This window comes from Elephantulus edwardii, unplaced genomic scaffold, assembly GCF_000299155.1.
Source record: "Elephantulus edwardii isolate Elephantulus edwardi_28Jun2011 unplaced genomic scaffold, EleEdw1.0 scaffold00015, whole genome shotgun sequence".
NCBI classification, from domain to species: Eukaryota; Metazoa; Chordata; class Mammalia; order Macroscelidea; family Macroscelididae; genus Elephantulus; species Elephantulus edwardii.
In genome coordinates, this window is record NW_006399765.1 from 891,765 (window position 1) to 903,877 (window position 12,113).

The 12,113-nt window shown below is 40.3% G+C and overlaps 1 protein-coding gene across 1 annotated transcript in view; it reads left to right on the forward strand.

The window, feature by feature from the left end:
• Positions 1-12,113, forward strand: part of ACACA (acetyl-CoA carboxylase alpha) — a 277,380-nt gene that overhangs the window by 230,722 nt on the left and 34,545 nt on the right. The window contains exons 47-50 of the mRNA XM_006881383.1: positions 1,474-1,594; positions 4,825-4,921; positions 7,579-7,675; positions 8,451-8,586. Of these exons, the coding sequence (XP_006881445.1) occupies positions 1,474-1,594; positions 4,825-4,921; positions 7,579-7,675; positions 8,451-8,586 (451 nt within the window). The remainder of the gene's footprint in view (positions 1-1,473; positions 1,595-4,824; positions 4,922-7,578; positions 7,676-8,450; positions 8,587-12,113) is intronic.

Below are 12,113 nucleotides of genomic sequence, written 5' to 3' on the forward strand. Positions count from 1 at the left end.
GGGTGCAACAATGAATGAATGGAATTCCAAAATCTCTGTAGATGTTCATTGAAATGAAAAATAAACTAAATTAATAAAAAAAAAGTTGAATTGCAAAAACTGTATTGATAGAGGTACAAGGACAGGAGGAAAGCATAGCTACTGAGCTTGCTTTTATCTACAAACTGTACTTGGGATTTGAATCCTTGTTTTGGGGGTTTAGAATTATGGTTTCATGGGATATCCCAGTTAACTGACCTAAAGAAGTATTTAGTGCTGTTCTACCCCCCAGTTTATTTCACAGTGGTCAGGGGCCTCCCAGGCTTGCACTCAGCCCCCCGAAGCACCACAGTCGGTCCCTTTCCCCCTGGAGCAGTGGAGGAAGATGGAGAGTCCGGAGCAGGAGGAGAATATAGGATGTATAGCTAACTGACTCCTTTGCAATGAGACCAGCAGTACTAAATGGCACCTGGCTACCATTATTGAACATTTTCATCAAAGATTCTATAGGAAGAAATGAGAACAGAATTCCAAATTCTCATAGTCTATAGATTTTCTAGAGTTTAGGCTATAGCTGAACCCTTGAACCTATTGCCCTGAGAATGATCTTTAAACCTTAATCCAAAAAATATCCCCAGAAGACATCTTAAAGCTCAACAGTAATTTATCTTAACTAGTACAAAAGATATGCCTTTAGCATTTTGCCTTTTTTTTTAAAGTTTTTTTAATTGTGATTTTAACACAAGTTTAGAGAAAACTTGGATTTCCATTCATTCATTGTTATACATTTTCCTTCCTACCCCTCCCCCAGTTTGCTTTTCTCTTTAAAAAATTAATTCATTGTTGCACAATTTTTCCCCTCTCCCCCATCCACTTTGCTATGCACCTTTATTCTGGACTGTTGTCATGCAAATAGTGCCTAATCGTATAGTCCTTTTAAAAAGTTCTATCCCTCATTTGTTTCAATGCAGTGTTCATTATTTATTCTCCCCCCCCCTTTTTTTTCCATTTTCCCCCAACCCCCATGTCCATCCTATTTTATAACAGTGGCATGATGCAGTACTTGTCCTTTTGTGACTGAGATATTTCACTCAGCATAATGTCCTCCAGGGTCACCCATTTTGTATATTTTATGAGTTCCTTGTTTTTCAGTGTTGCATAGTATTCCATTGTGTAAATATACCACAGCTTCCTTTCCATTGGGGTTTTCTCTTATATAAGAGCCACTCCTCTTCCCAGGCACCTTCCCAGAAAACTTCAGCACATTGAAATCCACAGTCAAAATATACCACTTTGTTCCAGGCCTCCTCATCAGAATTTGAAATCTGTATATGTTTCTCAAGGTTTGGCAAGCAATTGGGATGCTTCCAGTTGATGATTGGCTAGAATTCCTTATGTGAGCCCTGATCTTTTGGTTGGGATCTCTTGTTGCCAAGTTGTCATAAACGACTGTTCACTGATTACTGTACTCTTTCCCTTCAACCTCCTTTTTAGAGTGTGCACAGTTCAGTTCCACTCCTGAACTCCAAGGATCCTATAGATAGAATCATCGAATTTGTTCCCACAAAGGCCCCATACGATCCTCGATGGATGTTAGCAGGCCGTCCTCACCCAAGTATGTATATGTTTGAGGTGCTTGGGGTGCCCTAGTCCTCGAGCTTTTCATCTTCTCCTCTATCACTGTCTAGTCCCTGTACACCTGTACAATCACATTTGACGAAGAAAACAGGACCTAGCAATTAAATCTGAAAACGGCCCTCTGAAGAAAAAGATGTGAAGGCCATCATGAGCAAAGAATAATAAATGATATGAGGCTTACAAATCCGCTCTTGAGTTATAACAGTACACTGACGTGCCTTCTGTTTATTCTGTTATGTAAGCACTTCTTACTTACTAGGTCCATAGACTTTAAAACCATGTAAGCCATAAGATTGTAGGCTTTGACCACATAGTTCCTATATTGTTGCTGAATTGAGCTATTCCTAATACTGCACCTATGAACAAAATAATTGTCCTATCATGGAAATTAGGTCAATTTAGAAAAGATCTTTGAGATTTTTAAAATGGGGAGAATAACTCTTAAGAAGCACAATTTTGTTTTCTTAGAGTATTTATAATGATCCTGGTGTTTATTTCTTTTTTGTTTGAGGTTATTTATGAAGAAATGGTCTAGAGTTTAAAATTCTGTAGATGTATGCAATGATAGCAGATCCTCCTTTCAGATTCATTTAGTATATTATCTCTCTCTGCCATAGATTGTACCTAACTTAAAAAAAAAACCAAACCAAAATAGTTACCTATATATTTTTTCATTTGTTGTTGTGTACCGTCAAGTTGGAACTGACCCCTAGCTGACCCTGCAGCGGGTTTTCAGAGGCAGTTAATCTCACTGGAGGAGATGCCCATCCTTCTCCTGAGGAGCAGCTGGTGGCCTCAAACTGTGTGCCTTCAAGATTGCAGCGCAGCTTCTTGCCACGAGGCCACCAGAGCTTCTTATTTATAAGCCCATTTTGCTGTCTTAACAAAACGTATTCAACTCTTTTATGAAGCCTCAAATTCCTCTGCTGCAGTTGTTATGTCCGTTATTTTTTTTTTTAAACTGTATAGAATAGAGTGCAGAAGATGTCATTTTACTAAGGTAGAAGAACCCTTGTTATTTCATCAATAGAGAGGTCTTCTCAAGGAAGTTTTAATAAACTTCGTGAGTACCCAGTCTAAGCTTGGTAGGAGCACTTCCATACACATTTTCTTATTAATTGCCTTAACTACCACTCAGAAATAGATAGGGGGGGTTTTTAGATAACATTATTTTAAAAGCTCAGAAAACTTAAGTCATTCATTCAAGGTCACACAGCTCTTACTTAGGATCTGGACCTTAATCCGAAGTTTATAATAGATATAGAAAAATCAGAAGAGAAATGTTCATTTTCATTTAAATTTTTACCTGTTGTCGTCAGTGCCTTAAGTTGCTAATAATTGTTTTCTTTCTTGCATAGTCAGAAAGCTCATCATAGTAATCTCTTTATTTCTCGTGTTTGTACCGTAATTATGATCTGGTCTCTGAATCTAAGTCAAATTCCTACTTGCTCACCTTCAAACCCTGGATTTCTGGTAGTGAGATGGGTCTTTGTACATCTAAAATTCAGACCAAGATTCAATGAGTGTTCCCCTGGGTAAGATAGAGAGCCATCTAGCTGACTTCTGAGTCCTATGTCTGAAGTGGCCAGCTCTGTGGGGACTGGCCACCAATGACACTCCCCTCCCCCAGGCAGCATATAAAGCAGGAAGGTTTTTAAATGGCAGATATTTCCATTTCATAGAAATTTAGTTCTATATTCCTAAATCAGTTACTGACATAAGATCATATAATAAGGTGAGTGCACACATTTTCAGTATTTTGATGGACTTAAAGGTTTGGTTCAGAATGTTGAGTAAATCCTGAACCCTTCTTGCAAAGGGTGAACTGATGTACATAGCTAAGCATTATTCTGGCCATTATTAATGAGAGCTACAAAAGAAATGAAATTTGTGCTAAACTAAGTTTTCTGGATTTTGAATAATATTTTTTCATTCACTCCCTAGTAATTCATCCTGCTGTCTATGTGTAGCTACCACTCGCGCCGAAATCGAGTGACTTCAGATTTTAATTTAGTGGAAGCGTTAAAGAAAGCAGATGATTCCCTGTGATAAGTTAAAGCAGATATCTTCTAGGTGAAAAGTTAAAGTCATTTATTAGAGGAGATAGTGCTGTGATATTCTTCAAACTGACGCCCAACACGAGACCAGAATCTAAACGATCGGCTTTGGACTCACGATAGAGAGATAATTTTGAAATGGATGATCACATTTTACACTGGGGCCATAGAGGCAAAGAATGTAGAACACAGTAATTACAAGTTTAGTCTTGATAAAACACTCTTCATCCTGTTTAAGTCAGCAGAGGTTAGCTTGCTCCGATCTCCACTTTTAATTGGTTTTGGACTTAGGTTTTTAGGGGGCGGAGGGGCATGTTCAAATTAGAAGAATCACTGAGAAACTGTGAGCTGAGAGGGCAAGCTAGGAAACAGTTATTTGCAGAAGCTTTTCTGGGGCCTTGGTCAAACACAGATACCTGTGGAACAAAAGTTTTTCTAAGAAGGAAGTTTTTTTCTCAGTGAAGGAAATTCTATGTGCAAGGGAGGTTAATTCTATGAAGTGTGTGCACCCAACCATTTTATTTTTAACTGCCTGACAAGAGATACAGGCATGGTCTTTTCTTGTAAAAAACCTCTTCTTTGTTAAATATAAAGAAAGTGACTATATCCTCTGCTCTCCAGCAGAGAAGCTGACTCCCTTTTCTTCTCCCCAAATTTGAATCTTCATCTGATCACTTTTTCTTGCTGCTTGGCTGTTTTTATCTTTCCCTTAAAAGAGAACCAGTGGAATCAAACAAACAAAAAAACTGTAAGCTGAGTTTGAAAATAGAAATATGCATTTTGAAAACGTCTTTAATGACTTGGATGCCTTTTGACAAATGTTTGCAGTATCTTGAAGGGAAGAAAAAAAAAACCCAAACTCAAGTTATTTATTTAAAAGCATGCACACTCCCTCTGGTAGCTGAACCCCATCGTTTAACAATAAATGATGCTTTTGCTGATAAATGATTCTTTTTATGCAGACTAGCAAATGAAATAGGAGATGATGTCTGAAGGCAGACATTCAGTTGCCTAATGCTCCCATCTATTATAATATGGTTAAAAGAACAACAGAACCTCCAAAGTAACCCACAAGTCCTGCCCAAAATTCGTCAGTTCCAGTGCATTTGCAACAGACTGACTGCCTTTGTTGTGTCTCTTTCTCCCATAGCTCAGAAAGGCCAGTGGCTGAGTGGCTTTTTTGACTATGGATCTTTCTCAGAGATTATGCAGCCATGGGCTCAGACTGTGGTGGTTGGCAGAGCCAGGTAAGGCCTCTTTTGTTTTACTAGTTCTCTTTCCAACTAAAAAAATAAGAAAGCAAAGGGCATTGCTATATAGCTTCTTACCAAGAAATGTTCTCCTTAACCACACTTTCTAATATTATTGGATTATAGTCAAGCCCAGCTACGTTGGGACACTGGTTCCCAGTGGTAAAAAGTGACATCTTCATTCTGGAGCCTTCTGCTGAGAGAAAAACTCTCTGCAAAGTTCCAACTCCAATAGTCATAGGCAGCCAAAAGACTCCTCCTCCCCCCTTTTTATTTGAGGTGTAGGTGACAAGTGAATCGCAGACTCATCATCTTTTTGTGACCCGAGAGAAGTCTTTTCATGGCACAGAGATTATTTAAGTGACAAATGCATCATATTGGTTTATAATCAGATTTTAATTCCCCCTCCCCCAAAAAAAGTTTACCTGCAATAGGTTGCTGGGATGCTTAGATTTTTTCAAGTGGGAAATTGAAGTTTCTATTAAATTTTAATACCTACTCTAAGAAGTGCTTCACTCAACAGCAGGCTCTGCACGAAATAATCTGTAGCGCTCTCTGTAACGAGCACCTGCCAAGGCTGATCTTAATCTAGTTCTGCACTGCGGAGACATGCTGCCCCAGGGACCTGCATCTGGAGCTCACCTTCCTCTCAGGGGCCATCAGTTTCCCTTATCTTGGTGAAAAGTGGCACCTGCTCAAGATTCTCAAACATGCCACATTGGGTTGAGATTTAGATTCTAGCCTTGGAAATAATTCTAGGCTTTGTGGTTGTCTCAGTACAGCAGGTCAGCACGCCTCATGCTGCCAGTGACACAGAGCCATCAGATGGCAGATCCCACAGACAGCAGCTTCCGCTGTGACTCTGAATAGGCTGCAGGCCTGGCTCCAGTTTGCATTCACTTGCACAGGGACCAACTACTGATTTCTTTCAGATCCAGGTCTTCTACTTCACCACAGGCTCCTGGGTACCAATGACGGTCACATACTAGGGAGGTCAGGGTAGGGGTGCACTAGGAGTCCTCCTACCCGGGACATACTCATTCTGTTATAGAGAGTTCTCATATCACACTAATACCAACTTTCTTGAGAATTTTTTCCCCCTCTTAACTGGTTCAGCTTTAATCTTCCTGCCCTTAAAAAGGTGACAGATTTTAAACCTGAGAAAGTCAAGCCTTTGTTAAGATCTTTAAGATCCTCCCATGAGAAATAAGGGAATAATGCTACACATAGGAATGGAAGAATTGGGATTATTCTGGAACCAAGATCAGCCAAGCCAGGCTTTGGTTAGCTCTGCCTTTGTTTTTAACGACACTATGACTTCTTCCTTTCTTTCCATCTGATGAGTTCTGTGCTTCTTACTCCAAACACATACACTTGCTCACAAGTATATAAAACACAAATGGAGCTAGCTTCTTTCAAAAGCAATGGCAGTTCGAAAAATAAATATAAATGTATTCTTCTGGGATTGTTACTGTAAGTGCTGCCAAAACTCATCTTTGGTATGTATGTTTGGAATATGTGTGCTATTGGCTGTAAATTGTCTTTTATTATTCCATGGCACCTTGTCCAGGGACACACTATAAAACAAGATGTAGCATCTTCATGTGCTAGCCTGATAAAATTTATATGAAGTATAATAGAAAACAGAAGTTGTTCTGAGCTGTTTTCAAGTTCAATAAATAACTGTAATACTCGGATAAAGATGTTCTTTATTAGGTCACATGGGCCCTAATATATAAGTTATAAGTTACCGATTTAGGGTGGCTTTTGCAATTACAAGTTTCCAGCCGGATTGTTAATCATTGTGAGCAGAAATATTTCTAAATCCTCCTGTGTACCTCCAGCTCGTTGTCTCGTTGTCTAGAGGCTTTTTGATTCTGATTCAGTGCCGGCAAGTGACAAGGGGGTGGGTGGTCCCCACTCAGGCCCCTCTCAGGTCTCTTGTGATGACAAGAATCCATTTCCAGTAGCAAATGTAACACTCCAAGACAATCCTTCATGGAAAAGTTTGTTATGGAGATACTATGTGGAATGAGAGACTGTAACACATCCCAGCTCTTACCCCAAGGAATGTGGCGGAGGAAGTTAAGATTGAATCACATTTTCAAGACTAAGGACTCTCTCCCTGTACCTTTCAATTTACTGGTGCTCGCTTTTTTTCTCATGCACGTTCTTTCTCTCGTACACATTCAAACATGCCTTATATATTCCCTCCTGCTTTACCCTTTCACTCATACCTTATCTGGAACCACATTATTTATACTCCATCGAAAAGCACGTCTCAATTCCAGCCAGGCAAAGACTCATTAAAACAGTGTCTAAGAATCTCCTGGTTCATACTACCTTTTCAGACCATTCCCCTCCTTCTCCATCAGATATGAGAAACTGAGAGTGAACTGCAAAATTTCCTTTCGCAACCAGAGTGTGTATGTGCCGTGGTGTTGAGTTTAAGTGATAATTCTGTGGTGGAGCATTTCAGCATGGAAATGATTCTCAGAGTTGTTTCCTATAATATTTACAGAGTACCTAATCCATGAAGTCCCATATTTAACCCCTACAAAAGTCAGATTCCCCTTGCTTTCTGAATTTCCTTCCAGGTTTTTTTCCCCACTGTTGACATACGTTAGGTTCTTATGTGCCTCGTTTTTTATCAGGCTAGGAGGAATACCTGTGGGAGTAGTTGCCGTGGAAACCAGAACAGTAGAACTAAGTATTCCAGCAGATCCTGCAAACCTGGATTCTGAAGCGAAGGTAGGTCACCTCAAGTCACTGGGCGCCTGGGCATAGAACTGTGTTTCTCTACTGCACAGCCTGGAGATATACTGGGGACACTGTGAGCCAGCAGTTTAGAAAGCAGGGTAGTCAGCAACCTGTCATGTGCTCACCTTTAAGATGACATGCACCATGGATTGGAATCAACTCAACAACGGTTTTGGGGTTTGTTTGGATTTGTCTGGGTTTTTGTTTTGTTTTAGTTTTTGTTTTTTCAGAAAGACTTCAAACTAAAGTCTGTTTGGTTTAAAACAAAACTACCCTTTACAGTGGTGTTTTAGATGGAAGGTAATAGTACTTGCCTCTTAGATAAGTAGTGTTTTGGAAATATGACTGAGGCAATGCTAAAGGTGTTTTGGATCCACATTGTGTGAACATAAATAAAAGAGCTACAACTTGAATTACTGAGGAAGTCGGCCCTAACTCCAAGTGCGAACTATAGTCTCAGCCTTTCTTCCCCGGGAAAACTGGAAAAAGGGTTCCTAGGACTTCCACCTTTCATTATAAGGAGCAAAGGTCCTTTTTTTACTATAAAGAGTGGTGGTATAATAAGGACTTTAAAAAGAAGTATTTGTCAAGGTCAAAGGTCTAGTGTCCTTTTTGCTACTTCAGTCTTCGCGAATGCCAATTTTTGTTGGTTGGGTTTGGTTTTGACTTTTTAATCTCTGGAAATTATTTTAATCCATAAAATCCTGTAGAAACTCCCCCTCTAACTGTGTTGTGAATTATATTTTCCCCTCAATTTCTTCACTAGATAATCCAACAGGCCGGCCAGGTTTGGTTCCCAGACTCCGCATTTAAGACTTACCAGGCCATCAAAGACTTCAACCGTGAAGGACTACCGCTCATGGTCTTTGCCAACTGGAGAGGCTTCTCTGGTGGGATGAAAGGTGATTGCCAACTTCTGGTCTGGCCCGCCCTCACTTATTTCTGGGCATGGTGTAGTGAACAGTTGGGGGGACACAGGGACTTCAAGTAGACCGAGCCTCTGGGTGTCCTGACAGCCCATCGCTGTAGGCTCTAAAGATCTTAAGAGAGTATGCTTCCTGTGAGGGATATTCTGAACTGCAACTTGAATGGGAAAATTCTGTGTTTTACAGTCCCATACAAAATTTCAGAATAGTATGCTGTATTTATCTAGGCTCGCGGCTGTTGTGGATCTAGGTTTCACAGGTGGATGATGGACCATCCTGAAGATACTAGGGAAATATAATTGTGCTGTCCCTTATCTGAGTATAATATTTGTTGACATTATTCTTTAACATTCTGTAATGACCAAGACAGGTACTAAAATTAGCATTCACTGGGGTGATGGGGGGTGGGATGTAATGAATTCTGCACTAGAGGCTATTCATACTGGTAGTTTGTGATATGTTTTATTATCATCCAGCAGCAGGCCTTGGGCTGGTGGCCCCAGTATATTACACCATTATTATAAAGACTCTACTCTGTGCTGTGGGGATTAGGCCACTAGTATCATCATTTACTGAGAATCCCTCATGTGCAGAGCCACTGTGGACAGTCCAGGGAGAGCCAGAGGAAACACTCTACCTCAGTAGTAAGCTCCATTCTCAGTGGCCAGAGGTTCATGGCCTTGCTAAATCCAGAGACTGCATTCCCGGAGAGTACTGGATTATACTGGTGAAAGTGAACTTCTTTCATTTCAGAAGAACTCAGAATTAAAAAGGAGTGATGTAGGTTACAGAATGGAAGGGGCTTGACATTTTTGGAGTAAATAATCTGTGTTGAAGGCATACAAAATGTGAAATAATGTACTCTCAACAGAGCACCCAGAAACACCTTTCAGCCAGGAGCCCCCCTAGCCTCTGAGGAAAAGCCTAGGGCAAACTCCCCTTTTATAACTGTGTTGTGAAAATATTTGTGAGTTATGCCACCAGCTGTCCCTTGCCTGAATAGGAAGAGTTCTAAATAGCTAGACCTCCCTGGAAAAATGTAGACACCTATTGTGGTTTGTCTTTTGGGTTTATTTTTAGTTTTTTCAGTCAAAAAGCTTGCTTTCACCTGTATTTTCTAGAAGACTGCTACATTTTGCATTTTTCTTGTGGGAAGATAGGGACTATCTATGCAAACTAATGCTTTATGGGTTTCTTAAATAGATTTCATTGTTGTTATGTGCCATCAAGTCAAAATCAAATCCTAACTGATCCTCGAGCAGGTTTTCAGTGGCTATAAACTGCATGAGAGTAGACTGCTCATCTTTCTTCCACAGAGTAGCTGCTGGATTTGAACCACCTGTCTTTGTGTTGGCAGCACAATTCCTTTAACTACTAGGCCACCAGAGCTGCCTTTTATAGACTACCAAGGTGAACTCTTTCTTTACGACAATAATAATCAATGAAGCTAACAAGAGAAATTGAGGTCATAGGTTAAACAAGGGAGTCCTACCCATATTTACAGAGTTTCTGTGTTCAAAGAGTTAAACTAGTCACTTTACAAGGGGGGAGGGAGAGGAATCAGGACTAGGCATTGCTTCAAGGAGTTAAGAAAAATGTCTTGAGCAGAATGATGAGCCATAATATAAAAAGTGTAAACAATATACCATGGGTTTGAAAGGGGAAGGCATGGTACAGAACCTCTTCTGTTCATATATCTGGGGTTCATGTAGCATCGGATTGCTGTCATCCCAGATCCTCTGGCTATTCCGTCTGCCTTAAGACCTGGGAAAGAACATGGTGATACCATTCCTAGTCACCTCTCTGCTGCAGAGCCTTTATGGTACTTAAGGGGTGAGTCAGCCGATCTGTCTTACCCTAACTGGAGTTCAAAGTTCAAAATTTCTCATGTGCTACTTCTAGGAAAAGCTTTATTCTGTTATATATTTTGGCTGAGGCCCAGATTGGCTGCTAGCCCTGTAACAATAAGAGCAACAATTAAGATGCATTGAGCTTTTTCTCACCAGAATCTGGGCTAACCATTTTATGTGTATTATCTTACATCATCACTGCAAGCAGCACCTCGAAAGCACAGGTTATATTGTTACTCACCTTCCACATATATAGAAGCTTAGAGTAAATAAATTTCCCAAGACAAGTTAGCTAAGAAAGAACAGAGTTGGGACAGGAACCTAGATACTCTGACTTCCTTTAGTTACAGTTGGCTGATTTTAGAGACTAGGTCTAGAACCAGATTGCCTAGAATATTGCCAGAATAAAACAGCTGAATTCCTTACAAAGTTACTATCTACCTGCTTCCCCTCTGCTTTGGGATTGTCCTTGTTTATTGTGACAAGAAAATGTAAGAGCCTGGACACGCATTACTGCCCTAACACAGACCAGTTCTGTCCTGTGCATTTTAGCATGGTATATATTTAATATAAATAAGCTCTGGGAAGGGTAGAGATCGATGGGAAAGAAGGACGGGGGCGTTCTAGTGCCTTTCACATTTACATACAGGTCAGGATGTTTCCTACGTATTATCTCATGTAAAAGGACCTAAGCTGAGAGCCTCTCGTCATTCTCTACATCCCTTGGGGAGATGTTTGCAGTTTTGGTTTCAATGCTGGCTGGGGATTATGCAGGAAGGGAAAATAAACAATTATGCCATCCCTCAGTGCACACAAACACACAGCCAGGAGCCGACTGCACTGTGGGTAAAATGACTCCAAAATTGTGTGTAATGAGTAGGAAAAGATTAGAGACAGCTCTTGCTATGCTGAAAATTGACATTAGTGGAAGGGGGGAAAAAAAAACTCTTTACTAGTCGGCCTAGGAGGTCTAATTCGAGCAGTAAAAATATAAATAAATAAATAAAAGCATGTCAAGATGGTAGCGGTGCTTTTTTCCCAATGAGCTCTATCTGGCCGGAAGGCTATTCAGCATAATGCAAAATTAAATTATAAAAACTGGCTGAATATTTAGATGGAAGAGCCATTTGGAAGCAGTTTATTTAGACGAACCGGCAATGACCCACAACAGGGAGACATCAAGCGTGAAATTTACTAGAAATTAGCACCAGGGTCCCAGCCTCAGCATGAATAGCTTGATAGGATGCAAATCCCAGTGATATTAAGCTGCCTCACTGCTGGTGCTACAGGGTCACTCTCAGTTGGCTTTTCATGTTATACTTATTATTTTTTCCTGGGACAGGTTATAAATAACAATAAAAAAAACCAACATTTATTGAAAAGTTTAACTGGAATGAAAGTCTATTTCAAAATCTCTGATTATTTGGAGGTTTGAAATACAGTGTCAGCCAGTCTTAATGGACTCCTAAGAGATGTTATGTGTCTGCAACTTGTGTACGCCTGATGTTTACCTTCTGCTTCTGGCAGATAATCAAGGCCAAGCCAGTATGATCTGTTCCAGTTTCAGGAGTGTGTGGCACTGTGGAAACACTCTGCTTTCTTGTCTGGTACACGTGGCTACCACAGCTTAGCCATGCCATGTAACAGTCATGG